At 40.6% G+C, this 19,967-nt stretch overlaps 2 protein-coding genes across 4 annotated transcripts in view; one reads left to right on the top strand and one right to left on the bottom strand.

Moving 5' to 3' along the window:
* Positions 1-19,967, top strand: part of SNX31 (sorting nexin 31) — a 70,057-nt gene that overhangs the window by 45,806 nt on the left and 4,284 nt on the right. For 2 of the 3 annotated variants that reach the window (XM_019467978.2, XM_019467977.2), the window contains exons 9-12: positions 1,179-1,271; positions 5,319-5,522; positions 11,440-11,553; positions 14,435-14,512. In XM_019467978.2, the coding sequence (XP_019323523.2) occupies positions 1,179-1,271; positions 5,319-5,522; positions 11,440-11,553; positions 14,435-14,512 (489 nt within the window). The remainder of the gene's footprint in view (positions 1-1,178; positions 1,272-5,318; positions 5,523-11,439; positions 11,554-14,434; positions 14,513-19,967) is intronic. The other variant, XM_019467979.2, reaches the window with a different exon arrangement.
* LOC128775281 (translation initiation factor IF-2-like) overlaps positions 3,201-19,967 on the bottom strand; it is a 31,672-nt gene continuing 14,905 nt past the window's right edge. The window contains exon 2 of the mRNA XM_053896163.1: positions 3,201-4,181. The gene's annotated coding sequence lies outside the window, so the exon portion shown is untranslated. The remainder of the gene's footprint in view (positions 4,182-19,967) is intronic.

Here is a 19,967-nt window from a genome sequence, read left to right as displayed (position 1 = left end):
TAACCTCTCTGGACCTCAATTTACCCATCTATAGGATGAGGGGAATGTTCCTATCCCACAGATAATTTGCAAAGCTGAGAGAACCTATCTAAAACAGGTTCTCAACAAATATTTGTTATTTTTCTTCTCTTCTCTAAACCCATTTCCTTGTCCCCCAACCTAAACAGCAAAATCAAAACTTTACTCATCTTTTCATTCTCCTGATGGAGATCAGGCATAACAAGTGGAGCACAGAGACTTACATTCAGACCAAGGTATAAATGAGTGCCTGACTATTGGCAAAGAATTATTAAATGTTTGCTGTATGTAAGACCTTGGACAAGATACACTGAGGGGAAGGACTCAAGGTTTTCTCTTGAGAGGTTAACAGGCTAACTGAAGACCAATGGAAAACTTTCTGAAAGCCTGATAAATAAAAGCAACACAGGCTAATGGTACCAATTTAAATCCCATCGGCTCTACATGGAATTTCCGGTTTCCCCAAATCTTTGCCAGCCCTGAATATTATATATATATTTTTAGTCTTTGCCAAGTTGAGAGGCAAAAAAAAAAAAAAAAAAAAAAAAAAATTACCGATTACTAGTGAGGTTGAATATAGATTTGGAATTTGGAATTCCTTTTTGTCAGTTGCCGATTCATATTCTTTGTCCATTTTCTTGTTGGGGATATTTACATTTTTCCTATTGCTTTATATAAATATCAACTCTTTTCCACATATGATGCGGTCATATTCTCTGGTTTGCCATTTGCTTCTTAGTTTTGTTCTTGATGGTTTCTATGCATAGAAGTTTTATATTTTCATGTAATTATATTTTCCTTTGTTATGACACTTTGATTCTGTATCTTAAAAATATAATCCTTACCTCAGCATCAGATTTCTTTTCCTGAATCTTTTTTTTTTTTTAAACATTTAAATCTTTATCTGGATTTGTTTGATTGGGTGGTGTGGGGAAAGAGGCTAACTTTTATTTTCTCTCCCAAGTGTGGCCAGCTGTCCCCAAACCATTGAACAATCTCTTCCTCCACCCACTAATTTAACAGTCAGCTCTATAACATGCTAAATCCTTATATATGTCCACTTGGCTCTGTTTTTATAGCCTTTCATACATGAGTGTGTTTTTGTCAGATTAGCTCACTTCTGCTAAGGTTGCTAATCTTACAACTTCTGTCGCTTTAAGGCACTACAGGACATTGAACAAGAATGGGCCAAACCCACACAGGCGCAGAGGCAGAAATTAGAGGCTCTCCAGAAAGAAGACAACCAAACAAAGGTGATCAAATATCGCACCAAGAGAAATCCCTTGGAGGGGAGTTAAAGAAACATATTGGAATTGAGCTGTTTCTTAATTTGTAAACCCATCAACCGCTAAACATGGGGGTCTTTTAAAAAACGAGAACACCATCATTAATTTTTCTCATTCTATTCTTTAAAGATTCTGAAAAGCACAGACGATATATTGTGGTGAACCCTTTGCCAAGTTAATATAGACCCTCAGCATTCTTTTTAATGACCACAGAGTATTGAGTTTTATAGTTGTCATTTAGCTAACCAATTTCTTATTATTGGAAATCAGGTTATTTCCAGTGTTTGCTGCTATAAATCACTTTGGCAGTGAGCGCCATGAGGCCCAGGACTGTGTCTAATTTAAACAGACCCTGTGTGTTCCCAACACCTGGTACAGTTCCTGGCTGAAGGTCCCTGAGCACTGCGGCCGGCATCCTCTGTCTTTGAGTACATGCTCCATTATTTCTTAGAATATATTTCTAACAGTCTGTTTCTAAAGCTTCCTTAAAGATGGTACCAACTCACACTCCCCCCCGTCCCCAAGCAGGGAGACGAGTCTGACAAACGGCATATTTTAACAGAAGAAATGGACCCTGCTTCATTGTGTTGTCTTCTTTATTCTCTAGGCTTTGCCAACATTCACTCACTGAGTGCAAACCAAGTCCAACTAAAATTTAGAGGCCTCATTTATACCCACATTGCTATAGAAAGTAATTCTTCAAAAGCTCAGATATTTTGAGAATTTTACTGACAGGCAGGAAAAGAAGAAAAAAAAAAAAAGGGAAAAGCATATACTTCCACGATATAATATTTTCCTTCCTTGGTATTCCACCTCAGCTTTGTCACAAAAAGTTTGGAGTTCAATTTCTCTGTGTATTTGTAAATTTTGACAATTACAGTGTTTATTTTGAAGGATAGATTATTTGGATATAATTGGATATATCAGCTACTTTGGATACAGTTAGAGATTCTAACTGAGATTCATTCCTGTTCCATCAACTTTTTGATTTAATGATTTAGTAGGAATATTGTGCTTACCATGTGCTATACTCTACCAAAATCTGTATTCGTATTTTTGACACAAAACGCATTTTACGTCTCTCTGATGAGTGTTTTACCTGATTTTACTATATTATCTGTCATAGTCATCTTGAAAAAACTTCACTTTGAGCGGGGCACCTGGGTGGCTCAGTAGGTTGAGCATCTGACTTTGGCTCAGGTCGTGATCTCACAATTCATGGGTGTGAGCCCTACATCAGGCTCTGTTCTGACAGCTCAGAGCCTGGAGCCTGCTTTGGGTTCTGTGTCTCCCTCTCTCCCTGCCTCCCCCCCCCCCCCCCCCCCCGCTTGTGCTCTGTCTCTCTCTCTCAAAAATAAATAAAAACATTAACAATTTTTTTAATGAAAAAATAAAAAGTTTACTTTGAGTGTATGAATTAGATGAAAAAATCTGAACCATGATTCAAATGAATTTAACCGATACTTTCTTGAAGCATCTAAGGATACTGACATCAAACTGGCATTATTTAAGTGTTTGTGATGTTCTTCTCCTGCTAATAGAGCCATCGTGGTAACAACTATTGCTTTACTTTATGTACATGTGCAAGAAAACCTGGAGTTGCAAATGAGTGGAATTAATTTAAAGGAGGAATTCATTGATCTAAATCATAGGCTAACTACAGCCCATGGACCACTGTTTTTGTAAATGAAGTTTTATTGGCACACAGCCATGCTCGTTCATTTTTGTACTGTCTAAACCTGTCGTTTGTGCCAGAATTGTAGAGGCAAGTAGTTACAATGGAGACTGTATACCCACAAAACTGAAAATGTTTACTACATGGCTGTTTACAGAAAAGTTTGCCGACCCTTGATCTAAATGAAAATATGTGGACATACCTTCTGCAGTTACGTATGTTAAATTATGTTTTTCAGGTGTAAGTTTCTTAAAGAAACTAATTTTCTTTAAAAAAACTAATCCTTGCAGATTTCTCTTAGTTTTCATAAAGTCAGTAACATTACCTGCTTCTCGAATGACAAATCCCAACAAGCATTTGAATGGCTTACGAATTCATCACTGACTTTCTACAGAAATGGAGCTTAACTGTTATTATTTTTTTGAATGTTTATTTATTTTGAAAGAGGGAGGGAGGGAGAGAAGGAGAGAGAGGGAGAGAGAGAGAATCCTAAGCAGGCTCCACGCTGTCAGCGTACAGCCTGACACGAGGCTCAGACTCAGTAACCAGGAGATCATGACCTGAGCCGAAATCGGATGCTTGACCAACTGAGCCACCCAGGCGCCCTGTGGAGCTTAACTTTTAAATACTTTCGCTCTTTTAGAAGACCGCAGCCAAGAGCTGATTATTAAAAAAAGTTTTTAAAGGTGTTACCAAGCAATAAGGGCTTGTATCATATAATAAAGAAGAAACTATTGTAGCAAGAGCTTGAAACTGCTCTTTCTGCTCAGTGACAAGATAACTCCGCCCCCCCCCCCTCCCCGCACACAATGTGTCTACTCAGGACCTGTCATTTCTGATGTCTCCCACTGACCCAAGGGGAGGAGGCCTGGCAACTTCATGCAGCTTCTAAGTCAAATAAATGCAGCACAATGAGCTGGTATGAGGACATGTGGCTGGAAGGGACAGGAACCTCAAGTATGTCTCCTATCTCATATGAACAGTCAGCTATCCCTCACCGCTCATGTCTCAGCACATTTCACCTTAATCAGAGAGTGCTTCATGTGGTCCTTGAAGGGACTTGGCCCCCCTTCAAAAAAGGATCTGGAAAGTGCCAGGTTGTCACTGAGTGATCTTCTTTCTTCTTTGACCACATGTTAAAGTGAGAACTGCTTTTTCTGAGCGCACGTCTCGCACAACATCAGGCAGGACCCTGGTGAAAGCTGGAAGAACAAGATCGAGAGAGGTCCTCAAGCTAATATCAGCTTAGTTAAAAGCAGTGGTTAATAATAACACTTTGTTACAAAAATGAAAAGTCCTAGGAATAGATGTTGTCAGGACAGGGTGCCTGGACCACACTTGTGAACTGCAACTATCCTCTGTCCTTAAGCCAAGTCAGAAGCAGAGGGAAAGCTAAACCTTAAAAGTCACATAAAGGTGTTCCCTTGACACTTTGGGGCTGTCTGTAACCCTACTTAGAAAGCAGACTCACTCTCTCATTTCATTGCCATTCGCAAAATCTCTTCCTCTGACAATTCATATATTCATCATATGGAGCAGACTGTAAAAACTTCCTACAAAAATTCTTCCTACATAGACCTCAGCTTAGTTAAAAACAAAAAAAAATTTTAAGGAGGCTCCACACCCAACATGGGGCTTGAACTCAAGACCCTGAGATCAGGAATCACATGCTGTATGCACTGAGCCAGCCAGGTGCCCCAACAGCATTTTAAATATACACTTTTTGTGTATTTTGCTGTTGTAACCTGCTGAGATAGAATCATATCTACTCCTTCATTTGGTTCACTCTATTCGTCTCCATTCATCGTTCACTCCCTGAATATTTTCACTCCCACTATGTACCAAGCACTGCAACAGGAGAAGAGAAACAATGGTGAATGAGGCAGAAATGGTCCCAGCCCTGGCGGGACACACCGTGAACTTCCCCAGGCCTTATTATGTCAGGGAGCACAAGGGACACCGTCTTCATTTGTATCATCCAGAAAAAAAGGCGCTTTTTTTTTTTTTTTTTTTTTATTTGTGGGACAGAGAGAGACAGAGCATGAACGGGGGAGGGACAGAGAGAGGGAGACACAGAATCGGAAACAGGCTCCAGGCTCTGAGCCATCAGCCCAGAGCCTGACGCGGGGCTCGAACTCACGGACCGTGAGATCGTGACCTGGCTGAAGTCGGACGCTTAACCGACTGCGCCACCCAGGCGCCCCTAGAAAAAAAGGCGCTTTCACGGTGACTCCGTCCCATGTGTGCTCCTAGAATGGCAGTAGCTTCCGGCATGAGGCTGTTACCTTTTTCAAGTCGTCTTTTGCTTCTTCCGACCTGCCCCCGCCCACCCCGTGCAGTTTTTGGAGCTGTCCCAAGAGGTACGGCACTATGGATACTTGCAGCTGGATCCCTGTACCTGTGACTACCCGGAACCAGGCTGTGGGGCCGTCCTTTCCGTCGGCAATGATGAGATCAGCTGCTGCATAACCCTGCCTGATAACCAGACCCAGGAAACCATCTTCCAGATGAGCAGAGTGAAGTGCTGGAAGGTCACTTTCCTCGTAAGTATCTTGGCGCTCTGCCTTCCCCAGGATTTAAAGTCTCAACCCGTGGTTTCAAGATCCTAGTGTTTGGGGGTGACAAAGTTGGGACTAGGGACATAGGCCTGCCATTTGTATCACTCTCTTGAGTGGGCTGGCATCTAAGCCATATTAAGCATCACCTAAGGTAAAACCTGTCAACAGGCTGGTACGAGGGTCCCAACCACAGCAGTAGAGACACCTGTCTCTCCACTTTGCAGCAGTAGGCTTCTCTACTGCCAGAAGGGTGGCTCTTGTGATACAGCCTATAGAAACAATGACTACTGCTTATTGAGTACTCACTACATCCTCAGTACTGATGAGATCTTTACCCTCGGAAACTGGACGCCGACCAGTAGAGCTCTTCTCAAGGATCCCTGGCATCATCCTGCCATTGCCGTCTCCTCCCAGAAGAAACCCTGTGATCAGATTTATTGAGTGCCTGCTTTGTCCCGGGTGCTCTCCCGGATGCTGCCACATCTGGTATTCAATTCAATTCTCGCAATAACTCAGTGAGCTGAGTGGGATTATCCCCTTTACGCGGGAAGCCAGATTAACTAGTAGAGGTGAAACACTATTAGAGCAACCGTGACCCCCAGTTGCTAAATCCATGGAATCCACGGGGAGTTTTTAGCCGGCACGATACTAGACCTCTCTGTGGCATTTGACTCTGTCAACCATTTCTTCCTTCTCAAAATTCCCTCTCCTCCCCCCCCCCCTTTCCTCTATGTCTTCCCTGAAAGCAGTTATCCACGTCCCTGTCGAAACGTCCATTATTTCCTAACGCCTTCTGGACATCTTCACCAGCTGTCTCACAGGCATCTCAAACTCGGCCTTTCCCCAAACCAGACTCGCCCTTTCCCTCTCATGCCCATCCTAGAGACCTTCCTCCTATGTTCCCCATCTTGGTAAACAGGACTTCAGCCACCACCCGCTAAATGTCAAACCAGCAATCTTGACATTATCAGCATATGATTTCAGTCTTTTACATTGATGGGAACTTGTGTTGTGGCTCCGAATCTGGTCTGTCTTGGTAAACGTTCCATGTGCTGTTGAAAAGTGTGTGTATGTGTATTCTGCCACTATTGGGTGGAATATTCTAGAAGTGTCAATTAGATCAACCAGTTGATAGTGTTTAAATCGCCTGCATCTTTATATATTTTCTACTTGTTCCGTCAGTTATTGAGAGAAGAAGAAGGTTAACACCTTCAAACGCAATTGTGGGTTTATCTATTGCTTTGAGTTTTATCCGTTTTTTCCCTCTTTTCCTACCTTTTGAAGAAACTAAGTATTTTATGATTCCATTTATATATATATGATTTTTAAGCTATGTCCTTTCATTTATTTATGGTGACTTTAGAGTTTATAAAGTACTTTTTTAACTTATTACATTCTACTTTTAATCATTATACCACTTCACAAAGTATAAAAACCTTACAATAGTCTACTTCTATTTCCCCTTTTGTAATATTGTCATACTTTATTTTGACATGTATATATAACCTCATGCTACATTATAATTATTTTTGCTTTTATTTTTCAAACTTTTTTAATGTTTATTTTTGAGAGAGGGAGAGAGACAGAGCTTGAGCAGGGGAGGGGCAGAGAGAGAGGGAGACACAGAATCTGAAGCAGGCTCCAGGCTCTGAGCTGTCAGCACAGAGCCCGACACGGGGCTCGAACCCACGAACCATGAGATCATGACCTGAGCTGAAGTCGGACGCTTAATTGATTGAGCCACTCAGGCGCCCCATAATTATTTTTGCTTTTAAACAGTTGAATCTTTTCATTTAAACTTTTAATTTTGACGTAATTGTAGGTTTGCATGCAGTTGTGAGAAATGGTACAGAGATCCTGGGTAGTTTCCCCCCACTTTTCTCCAGTTGTTACGTCTTGCAAAACTACAGTACAGTATCAACACCACAATATTGGCATTGATACAGTCAAGAGTTGGAACATTTTCATCATCACAAGAACCCTTCACGCCGGCCTTTTATAGCTCTACCCACTTTCTCTCACCACACCTCTCCTTAGCCCCAACAAACCACTGATCTGTTTGCCATTTCTATAATTGTGTGATTTCGGGAGTATTAGGTAAAACTTTGGAGGTGACGGATATATTCATTACCTTGATTGTGGTGATGGTTTCATGACTGTACCCATATGTCCAAACTCATTAAATTGTGTATATTAAACATGTTCAGTGGTTTGTTTTTTTTTTTTTTTACATCAGGTATACCTCAATCAAGCTCTTTATTAAAAAACAGAAACACTCATAAAACAGTTATGTATTGATCAGTAGATGAAAATGTTGTAGCCACACGTTTGCAGGAACCTGGCCCCGTATTTCCCCTGGAACAATGATTCAGTGTTCAGTATTTCACTACGTACAGTGGCTTCATAGAACACGACTACTGTGAATAATAAGAACTGACTATATTTAGGATGTAAAAATATAAACAAAAACAAGGAATTGATTCCCTTAAAAATGTTCTGTAATGGAATCATATGGCATGTAGCCTTTAGGACTGGCTTTTCTTTACTTGGCGTAATTCTTTGGTAACCCATTCAGATTGTTGTTTATATCAGTAGTTTGTTTCTTTTTATTGCTGAGCAGTATTCCATGGTATGGAATGGACGAGATTTATTTAACCATTCACCCAATAAAACGTATCTGGTTGTTTCCAGTTTTTAGCTGTTATGAATAAAGCTCGTGTAAATGTTCGTATATATGTTTTGGAGCACAAATCTCCATTCCTCTGGCGTAAACTCAGGAGTGCAACTGCTAGGTTATATTGGAGTTGCATGTTTAGTTTTTTTTAAGACTGAACAGTTTTCAAGGTGTCTGTGCAAATTTACATTCCCACCAGTGATATACGAGCCATCTTGTTTCTCTGCGTCCTCATCAGCATTTGATGTCACTGGTTTTATTTTAGTGTGTAATGATATTTCATTGTGATTTTCATTTGCATTTCCCTCATGGCTGATAATGTTGACCGTCTTTTCATGTGCTTATTTGCCATCTGTATATCTTCTTTGGTGAAATTTGTTTTTCATATCTTTTGCCTATTTTCTAATTGAGTTGTGGGGTTTTTTTACTGCTATTTTAAGAGTATTTCATACATTGTAGATACTAGTCTTTTGTTGGATATGTGGCCTGCAAATATTTTCTCTCACTCTGTAGTTTTTCATCCTCTTAACAGGGACTTTTGCAGAGCAAAAGTTTTTAATTTGATGAAGTCTAATTCATCAGTTTTTTCCTTTTATAGACCGTGCTTTTCAGTGTCAAGTCTAGGAACTCTTTGCCAAACCCTAGATCCTGAAGATTTTTTTCTTAGTGTTTTTTTCCTAAAGGTTTTATAGTTATAGGTCATACATTTAAGCCCATGACTCACTCTAAGTTAGTTTTCATAGAGGGTGTGAAACTCAGAACCACGTTCCCTTTCCTGCCTGCGGAAGGGCACTTGCTCTGACGCCTTTTGCTGCAAAGGCTGTCCTTTAACTGAACTGCTTTTGCACCTTTGTCGGATATCAGTTGGGCACATGTGTGTGGACTTATTTCAGGGTTCTCTATTGTATTCTATGATGTATGTGTCTGTCCCTCCACCGGTACCACACAGTCATTGTGTTCCTTTGTAACCGCTTTATCAAGATATAACCTACATACCATGCAAGTGTACAATTCGGGGGAATTTCATACGTTCGCAGAGTTTCACATCCATCACCATAATAAATTTTAGAGTATTTTCATCACCTCAAAAAGAAGCCCCCATGCCCCTTAGCTCACATCTGTGTCCCCATTCTACCAGCCCTAAGAAGTGACTAATCTGCTTGTCCTGATAGATTGACCCATTCTTAATATTTCATTATTATTTTTAAGTTTATTTATTTATTTTGAGAGAAAGAACATACGCACGCATGCACCTGAGTAGGGCAGGGGCAGAGAGAGAGGGAGAGAGAGAATCCCAAGCAGGCTCCACGCTGTCAGCACAGAGCCTGACGCGAGGCTTGATCTCACAAACCACAAGATCGTAACCTGAGTCAAAATGAAGAGTTGGCCACTTAGCCAACTGAGGCACCTAGGCACCCCTGGATATTTCATTATTCATGGAATCATATATGATCTTTATGACTGGCTTCCTTTACTTAGCATAATATTTCCACATATTACCTTATCATAGCATGTATCAACACTTTATCCTTTTCGTGGTCAAATAATATCTTGCTGTATGGCTATACCGAATTTTGTTTATTCATTCATTCATTAACGGACATTTGGGTTGTTTCTATCTTTGGTTGTTATGAGTTATGTTGCTATGAACATTTGTGTACAAGTTTTTATGTGGACATAGGCTCTCATTTCTCTTGGGTATATGATTAGGAGTGGAATTGCCAGTACCATAGTGGTATTTTTATGTTTAACTTTGTGAGCAACTTCTAGGCTGTTTTCCAAATAGTCTGCTCCATTTTATATATCCACCTGCTGTGTATGAGGGTCCTCTCCACACAGGCACAGATCATTGTTCAACCAAAGATCTGAAAAGAGCTCTCGGAAGCTCTTTGTCTGTATCAGTCCTTGTCTTTGGTCCTTTTCTCCACAAATTCTAAACTCAACTTCAAACTCTTATCTCCTTCTCCTCAACTCAGCAAGACCTCTGGGCTCGGTTTGAGTCTCCTTCCCTGCACTGCATTCTGGAAACTCCTCCAGGCAATGAGCTGGGTAACGATAGGGCTCACCTCATGTGTTTTCCTTCTCCTTGGGTTGACAGAACTGGATTATCTGTTGTTCGGTATCTGAAAACAGCTATTTTTCAGTTCATATTTTACCCTGCTGCTCTCAGATCAATATTTCTAAAATATAAATCTGTGTGATTATCCAGCTTTTAAAATCTGTTCATGCATGCCTGCTGCCTTCAAGATGAAGTTTAGACTCCTTAACTTAGCTTATAAAACCTGTAACAGCTAGGGCTTTTTTTAGTGGCCAGCAATAGAAACCAACACTTCTGGCTCCAGTGGAAAAAAAAAAAAGAGAGAGAGAATTTATTGGAGGGATACGTGAAAACCCACTGATTTAAAGGAAAGGCTGAAGCAGAGGCTTAGGAAAGTCAAGAACCAAAGGAGCTCAAGGTTTCTAGGAAACCGGAATTCTTTATCAGGACCTGCTCTTTGGATCGCTCTACTCTGGAATCAAATAAGGGGCATAGAGAGTATTTGTCCAATTGCCCTGAACTTGGGTAATGTGTGTCCCCCCTCCAGGAGGGCAACGTTCCCTGACAGTCCTACCTAGATGGCCACAGCAGAGGAGAGGTTCTCCCACGGGCATGAGACTCCATTACGAGGAGAAAGGAGGATAGAGGCTGTATAGCAAAACTCAAAACTGCTTCCTACAGAGTTTCAGGATCTGGCCCCAGGCTGCCTCTTCTCTCGCATCCCTACACGTCTTGCAGCCTGGGCTTTGGCGCCACACTTGATCTCTTGCCACATTTCCAGTGCGCCAGGTCCCCCCCTGCCTCGGTGCATTTGCACTTGTTATTTCTTCTACTAGGAACCACTTGTGCCCCCAGAACCCCGCCCCCACCCCTACCCCTCCACCCCAAAAAACCCACAACAAACTTGGAAATTTTCTACTGCTGCTGCTCAGATACCAGCCCCCTTCAGGAAGCCTACCTTTACACTCCTAGTCTGGATTACATGCCCATCCTACTTCCTTCCATAGACCTGTGTTTGCTTCCCTTGTAATACTTAACATAGCAAACTGTGGTGACTTACTTTCATAGCCCCTCCTAGACTGTTGGCTTCTTGGGAAGAGCCACAGTATCACTTGTTTTGATATTTTGCCTGGCACATAATAGCCACCTAATTTTCTACTGAATATTAAATAATCTCTCTTCCTCTGTAGGGAACTCTGCTGGATATGGATGGACCTCAGCGAACTCTCAACCAGAACTTAGAGCTCAGATTTCAGTATAGTGAAGACAGTCGTTGGCAATGGTTTGTTATTTACACCAAACAGGTGAGTTCTCAGGACAGAGCATGAGACCCTGTGCTGAAAGGCTCTCTTGCCTGCTGGGGTGAACAAAGCACATTATCCTAACCCATCCAGAGCAGAGTTCTAGAATACACTGTACACTCCATTTTTGGCCTATAATACTGTTTAATTTGTTTATTTTTTGTTTTATTCTACTAGTCACTGCAGCCTTCATGTCAATTTGAGAAATGCATTAAGTTACTAAATAACAGAAGATTCAACTAATCGTGGCTCAGACCAAGGGCTGGTGAACTTTTTCTCAAAGGGCCAGATGATAAATATTTTAGTTTTGGGATCCATATGGCCTCTGTTGCAACTACTCAACTCTGTTGTTGGAGTGCAAAAGTAGCCCCAGACAATATGTGAACAAATGGGTACAGCTGTTTTCCAACAAAAATGTGTTTGTAAAAACAAGTGAGGGGCTGGATTTATTGATCTCTGACTCAGACAATATAGATTTTTATCATCTACACTTAATAAGAATACTAGAGGTAGATGATTGACATCCCTATCATAAAAGCTATCCCTTTTATCTAGAAGGCAAAAACTTTGCCTCAGAAGCCCCCACAGACTTTCCATTAGGTCTCATTGGTCAGAGCTGGGTCACATGACCACTCCTAGCTGCAAGGGAGTCTGGGAATCAAGTATTTACCAAAAAGAACAGAATTTGTGATCAGCTTAGAGTAAGCATGAGCTGGGCACTTTGTCATCAGACAAAATCAAGGTTCTGCTGGGAGGGGAGAGAGCTGTTGGGGAGCAAACTCTCCAGGTCTTCCATGGGCTTATAATTAAAGTTGGAACAAACATTTTGTTTTTAAGATTTCATTTTCTAAACAACAAATTCAATTGAAAAATTCTATGAACTAACTTAAGCTATTTCAAATTGGAATCAAAATTACAGATATTCTAAAATGAAACCAAAATATCAAAGCAATCTTTGTGTCAGCATTACTTTCAACTTAAGTCACTGGTGATCTCACTAAGTTCCAGGGAGCATTCTGGTTTCAGGTAACCAAAGGTCCCTGAGAATCTTTACCTCTAGTATAGTTGCAAATCATGAGATACTACACACCAAGGTCCTCTGAAAAACATGAAGTGCTAACCAAAGTCTAGATTAAAGAGATGGGCCCTCAGTTTCACCTTGAATATGAAACATCCTTAGGGAAATGGTAGGATGGTTTGCAGTCACTTGGAGAGATGCAAGGTAGATCTTGGCAGTGAAATCATTTCCCCTTGCCCAGAATGCTAACTGCAGTAGTTAAATTTTATTATCATCTTTTAATCTAGTCTGTACCAAATGAGTTGAAGCCACTATACAGAGTGTAATAAACATTCTTTTAAAGGACTCCTAGTAGGGTCTTATTTCCTTTGGAGTGTGGATTTATTGATATGTACCCAAGAGCTATGTATGCAAAAGGCAGAAATACAGCCCGTTTGCCTTGCAAACACCAATGAGGGCTTGGACCCCAATATCTTCTAGATTCTTTAAACAAAAGCTCAGTGCCTTCATATTTAATAAATCCTACCTGATTTATAGCTAAGTCTTAACGTACATATCTGTGCACATTGTATAGGAATATGGAATCGGTTCACACCTTACGGGGCATTATTAAACACCTCTCCTATCTGTATCAACTCAGATTATATTGTTTAACTATTTCATACCCTGGTTTTGTGTAGGTTATATATGTACACAGATAAACAGGGTTAGTTCTTAGCTAAACCAGGAAATCAAAATTTGTTTTTGTGTATAAATCCCACATCTGTTACTCTTTTCCTTATTGGTAGCAGTACCTTTCTTCTCTTCTACTTCCTTTCTCTCCCCTTAAATAAAATAAATTCCTGTCATGCTCTACAGTCCTGCAAGACTTTGAGATGCTATCTGTATGTAGCTATTCTCCCTCTAATTCTACTTTCTATGTCCTATCCTCCAAGGGTCTCTGCTTTGGCTACCATCCCGACTTGGGTTTTCTCTCTTCCCTTTCTTCTCCTCTCCATCATCCCCTCCCACCCTCCCCAGTGCAGTGACCATCCTTGAGCACAAACTTATGCTAAGGTCCTATGACCACAAGCTTTGAGCTTTGTTGTCTCAAACTTTCGTAGGGCCAAAAGAGAAAGGTACAAGCCAAGAATTGAGAGCAGAACAAAAGAGAAAGAGGATTAGTGGGAAAGAAGCAAGTGGGGAAATCGTAGGGAACCTTAAATTGGCACATGGGGTAAAGGTCTTGGAAAAAGGAAACCCTAGCGTTTGTATGACAAGATGTCTAATGTCTGTGTCTTGGCACTAACAACGACGAGCCAACAAAAAGCCACAAGTGATATTGGGGGCGACCATCAGTCTTAAAAGTGAGTGATTAAAGATACCAGAAAAATAGGAAAGTGATAAAAAAACAAAATTTTTTTTAGTTCATAAAAGCCATAAGGTGTTAATATACCCTTTCAAATAGGTTACTATTTATACCTAGTAATAGGTCTCTCAATAATCATGCATACAATTAAATATAAGATTGACCATCATCGGTTGATTTGATTACAATAATAAGCAGTTTTTATTATTTGTTGCTTGTAAGACATGAGCAGCTTACAAAGTAAAAAATAGGGGGGAGTTTTAAGAGGGAAAAAGATTAGTAAGTGTAATGAGTTTTCAGTCTTTTTAAAAATTTACTGTAAGTATATCTATGTAATTGAGAAAATGTATGGCTACTAGCTAATTGCATCGTATGTAAATTTATGGAAATTAAAAAAGAAATTTAAATTCTTAAACGTGTACTCTTGGAGAGCAGAGCTCAAAATCTGTCTTGTGGTGTGAGGAGAGAAGAAAGACGATCTCTTCAGCTGAGACACTTCTTTATTTCTGGATTTTCAGGCTTTTTTGCTGAGTAGCTGCTTGAAAAAGATGATCTCAGAAAAGACAGTAAAGCTAGCTGCAGAGAATCCAGAAATGGTAAGTGCTCTTATCCGTGTATATTTTTCAGTTAAGTTCCCACCATCAGCCTATACTAACCTACACTGATGAATGCTGGTCCTCAAGGGAGGAACGTGACCTCCCAGAAGTGAGCTCCTCTGCCTTCTGGGAGCTCAGTCTTTAGAATTCAAGCCATTTTTCCAAGACAGGTGTCCTTACGTTGCTGAGAACTCTCCAACCCTCTACTCTGTATTCTTGTATTTCTGCTTTCCCCCAAATGGAAGATTCCAGATTTACCATAAAAACTACCTCATAAGGTCAGGATCCTGAGAGGTCTGCAACATAGCAGCGATGAACTTCAATAAGCTCTCCAGTTTTGTCTCTAGAAAGAACTCACAGCTTCTTGAAATTTCCACCATGCCAAATTAAGATGCCGTTAGCAGTTGGAAGAAGCCATAGAGTGAAAGAAGCTCTCAAGGCTATAAATTTTTCTCAGTGTAAGATTAAACTTTGCTTTTCTAGTCTGCGTCTCTTCAATAAAGGCCTAGTAACTCCTTGCAAAGGTTGGTGGCAAGCTGTAAAAAGAGACACTGAGATATTAAACTTGTCTATTTGCCTTGTCGCCATCATGATATGAGCATATCCCAATAAGACAGTACAGTTTATGTTTTAAAAATGATTACAGGGGCTCCTGGGTGGCTCAGTCGGTTGAGCGTCTGACTTCGGCTCAGGTCATGATCTCACGGTCTGTGAGTTCGAGCCTGCGTCGGGCTCTGTGTCGACAGCTTGGAGCCTGGAGCCTGTTTCAGATTCTGTGTCTCCCTCTTTCTCTGACCCTCCCCTGTTCATGCTCTGTCTCTCTCTGTCTCAAAAAAATAAATAAACGTTAAAAAACAATTTTTTTTTAAATGATTACAGGGGTGCGTGCGTGGCTCAGTCGGTTAAGGTTCCGGCTTTGGCTCAGGTCATGCGCGCACTGTTTGTGAGTTTGAGCCCTGCATCAGGCTGTCTGCTGTCAGCGCAGAGCCTGCTTTGAATCCTCTGCCTCCCCCTCTCTCTCTGGTTCTTTCCTGCTCACGCTCACTTGTGCGCTCCCTCTCTCTCTCTCTCTCTCTCTCAAAAAAAAATAATAATTAAAAATATTTTTAAAAAATGATTACAAATACTAAAGCCTGGTTGACATTTATAAACGTATTTTTTTTTTTGCAAAATGTTATACGATCTTTAAAAATGCAACAGAAAATATTTGGAAATGTTCCCTAATATTTTCATTTAAATTGAGTCCTTTCTAACAAGATGGGTGACGTCTTCAGTTTAACATTGCTCTTTCCTAGACTTTGCAGCTTTTTTCTAAGAAAATAGTTGCACTTTACCCTTACTTCTCATTCTTCTAGAACTGAAAATATTTTCCCAGGGAAAATAAAATTCACTCCCCCCTTTGTATTTGAAGAATTCAAAATGTATTACAGCATAGCAAATCAAAGCAATAAAAGAATTGTGGATGCTCTTTTTAATTTTTTTTTTTTTTACATTTACTTATTTTTGATAGAGACAGAGCACAAGTGGGGAAGGGGCAGAGAGAGAAGGAGACACAGAATCTGAAGCAGGCTCCAGTCTCTGAGCTGCCAGCACAGAGCCCAACGCCGCGGGGCTCGAACTCACAAACCGCGAGATCATGACCTGAGCCGAAGTCGGATGCTTAATGGACTGAGCCACCCAGGTGCCCCTGGATGCTCTTTTTTAAAGAGTAATAAAATCTAACCTCTTAGGATGGACCCCCTTAGGCTCCACTTATTATATATATATAAAGAAGAAGAAAGAGAAAAGTAATTAACTGAAGTAGCCCCGTTAAAAGGGAGAAGTGCTCTCAAATGTGGCTGAATAAAATGTAAGCCACTTGATGCAGGAAATACTTGTACAATGAATAGCTAAAGAGTTTGCTAAATAATAAGAGAAGGTAGTGACCTATTTAAAGTTTTCAAGAAAAACAACCACACTAACTACATTCTTCAGATTTGCACACAAATTGAAATCTACACTTTCTCTGTGGCTGATGGTGAAATCAGCATGTCAGTCAGTACTTGCTTTATCCTACCTAATACTTAACAAGTTTTATTTCCACAAACTCTTTTTCTTCCCTTTCTTTCTTATTCTGGTTCTTGAAAAGCTAAACCCTTCTTCTGGAAAACTGGGCTTTCAAGGGGATGTTGTTGGGATAGTCCACACTTAAACTTGAAATCTCATCTACAAATGCCTGGGTAGAATGAGACCCCGGAAGGTGAAAAGAGCAGACAGATTAGCTCTTGGAACGTATGCTGGGTTCTGGGCTTCCTCACAAAGTATCGAACAAGTTATTTTGTGGAACTTAAAGTAGCCATATAAATTTATGACTGTGACATCCACTCATTTTCTAGGTAAACACGTAAAGTCTGAATTGACCCATATCACTTATAAAAAAGGCTTGTATGGACTAGGATAGAGAGGTCTCTATTTTGCAAGGCAGAATAGATTCCAAAATTTTGATCATCATGAAGAATCAGGAGGGGGGAGAGAAATTAAGGAAGCTGTAACTTAATGAGCCCCACAAATAAAGCAGATAGTCCCTAGAAGCAGATTAAATAGTACTACTTTATCCTAGTAAGAAGAAAGATGTTGAAAGAAGAAATTTGTGCTAACTTAATTAACTTAGTTAACTCTAGGTGATGCTTTCAAAGGTAAGACCTGAACCATTTCCGAAGAGATTGTTAAAATTTGAAGTCAAACAGGGGCACCTGGGTAGTTCAGTCAGTTGAGCGTCCGACTTTGGCTCAGGTCATGATCTCATGGTTTGTTGGTTCAGAGCCTGGAGCCTGCTTTGGATTCTGTGTCTCCCTCTCTCTCTCTGCCCCTCCCCCTCTCACATTCTGTCTCTCTCTCTCTCTCAAAAATAAACATTAAAAAAATTTTAAAAATTTTGAAGTCAAACAAATGTACTAAAAAAAATGTAAACACAACAACAAAATCATGTTACATTCTTAAAGGCAGTATTAACTACAAATCAGAAAGGGAAAAAATGTAACATTCTTTTTAGAGCTACACTCCTACACAAGAACCTTTAATAAACGAATTTTGTTAGCATTTGCTACTCGTAACTAGAACAGAATTTTAAGAATTATTTTATTGGAAAATAAAATGTATTTGTCAGGAGTAGGTTAGGCTACATATAACAAAGAACAAAACAAGACAGAAGAAGGGTCCCACGCAAAATAACAGTTTGTGTCTCTCTCAACTAAAAGAAGCCCAGAGGTGGGCAGTCTCGGGCTGGGAGAGCTGCTCCATAATGTCACCAGAGACCTTTCTGCTCTACCATTTTTAGTGTGTGGCTTTTACTTCATGTTGAAAATGGCTGCTGGAGCTCCAGTCATTACATCCACATTCTAGGCAGCAAGTATAAATGGAAAGTATGAATGGTTCATATCTTTTCTTTAAGGAGGAGTCTCTGAAGTCCCACCGAGTTTCTGCTTGGCTCATTGGCTAAGAGTTAGGCACACCACAGGCCAACACCTAGCTGCAGGGAATCTGGTAAATGTAGTCTTTTTACAGAGTATGCTGTCTCTCCAAATAAGTTTGGGTGGTATCACTAAGAAGGAAAGGCAGAATGGATAATACAGGAGGCTACAGCAATCTCTGCCATTGAAAGAAATCTAAAAGACATTAAGAAAAGAAGGCAGATGTATTTTATGCAATCCATGTGTTCCTAATGAATTTCTGAAAATGTATCATTATTATTATCTTGTCTATTGAACCATAATCTGAATATCTGAGAGGTATCAGGCATAAGATGGTGAATAATTTTCTGAGTTGAAAAACAATTTATATTTTTAATAATCCATACCTAATTTGTCTTATTAGCTTGTATATTTTCTTCCTTAGATTTACTGAAAAGTGGGTCTGAATCTCTAAGTTGGTTTTCTGGAAAATGGCAAAGCACCCAACGGCTTTATGATTCTGGCTTGCCTCATACCTCACACCCCCAGCGCCAACTACCGTCACCATATGTATTTTTCTCTCCACTCCTCTTTCATTTGGAGCAAGATCAGACTATGTAAAAGGTCACTGGGCTCAGAGATCGTGATGTAAAGTGTGTTTCTGTTACGTGGCAAAGAGGGGAAACACCAAGGGCAGTGTTATCTGAGGTCCCAAGAATGTCAGCCTTTGAATAGTTGGCGTTGTCTAGAAAACAGAAGAAGTACAGACATACTACGGCTCTCTTGCGAATGGCCTGAGCATGGCAGGTGGACAAAATTTTGGAGAGCCAGGGGGAAATTACCATGTGGGAATAAGTAGTTAGATTATCAACAGAAACTACCTGGGCATGTAGGAATACCACATCATGACAAAAGGATTTGCTCTCTTTTCCCCTCCCCCTCGTAGATAAAATGTTTAAAGCCTTTCTTGAAGTAAGTAGGAAATAGATTATATCAGAAATTGCTCGATAGTTTGTAGTGGGTTCTATTTTATTTATTTCGACATAAGGAGGGGGGGAAGGTGAAAGAGAACAGGGGAGAGAAACATTCTGAGCTGTTTTCCCCCATATTCTGTGTATTTCATTGCACAAGACTACTTCCAAGCTATAATGTACTGTGGTAACCAATAACAATACCATAGCAAAACATGTAAGACAACAGGGCATTAATTTCTCATTTACCAAGACTTAACAACTGATTTCTTAAAGTTATTAAGGTAGGCTTCAAATATATGAACTTGTCTATTAAGAATACCAACCTAGAGGAAGTCCTCTGCATCCATCCCTCAAGGCAATCTATTTTATAACGGTACTAAGTTAACTGTAGTTAAAAGACAGTGACCCCTCTTTTGCAGGGTCATGTTCTTTATCTCACCTACTTTGAAATGTTCCACCCTGTACTCTCATGAATAGTAATCAATAATAAGCAATTAATTCACACCTCAATCGTTCACTTACAAATGCCTATATTTATGATTATGCCTATATTCATAACATAGGTTGGGAACTGAGGATCCAGAGTCAAGGAGTTTGTGGGAGGAGAAAGGCAATTAGTAAGGAGGCCTTATGGCTAGAGAGTGATACATTGAGACGGGCACATAATGCTAGTTGCTTAGTAATCGTGTTCTTTTCCTCTAAGAAGAGTCAAAGAACTCTCTCTCTCTCCCACCCTGCTCTGTGCCCTGGAGACTGATCTCTGTGTGCTACAACCTTGCTCCCTGGCCTCCCACTGGGCTCACCCGCTGGGAAAACCCAGCGAGACTGGAGTGTGGAAGAAAAGTGAGATGGGGGGAGGGGGGGGTGGGTATTTCTCCAGTTCTGTCCCTGCTGGGTCTCTGTGGCTGGCACAGCCTTCTGCTGAGGGCCACGCTCCTGCAGGTGGCCTCTCCTCTCTGCAGTGATAGCTGCTCTCCGTCCAGTAGCAGCTGCTACCCTTGCGCCTTCAGGCCTAGACGTGGTAAAAATGACCCTCCAGCCCCTCACTGCTAG

Source organism: Panthera pardus, unplaced genomic scaffold (genome assembly GCF_024362965.1).
Source record: "Panthera pardus isolate Hobbes unplaced genomic scaffold, ASM2436296v1 HiC_scaffold_7, whole genome shotgun sequence".
NCBI classification, from domain to species: domain Eukaryota; kingdom Metazoa; phylum Chordata; class Mammalia; order Carnivora; family Felidae; genus Panthera; species Panthera pardus.
The sequence above is the reverse complement of the archived record's forward strand: the minus strand, read 5'-3'. Positions and strand labels throughout refer to the sequence as shown.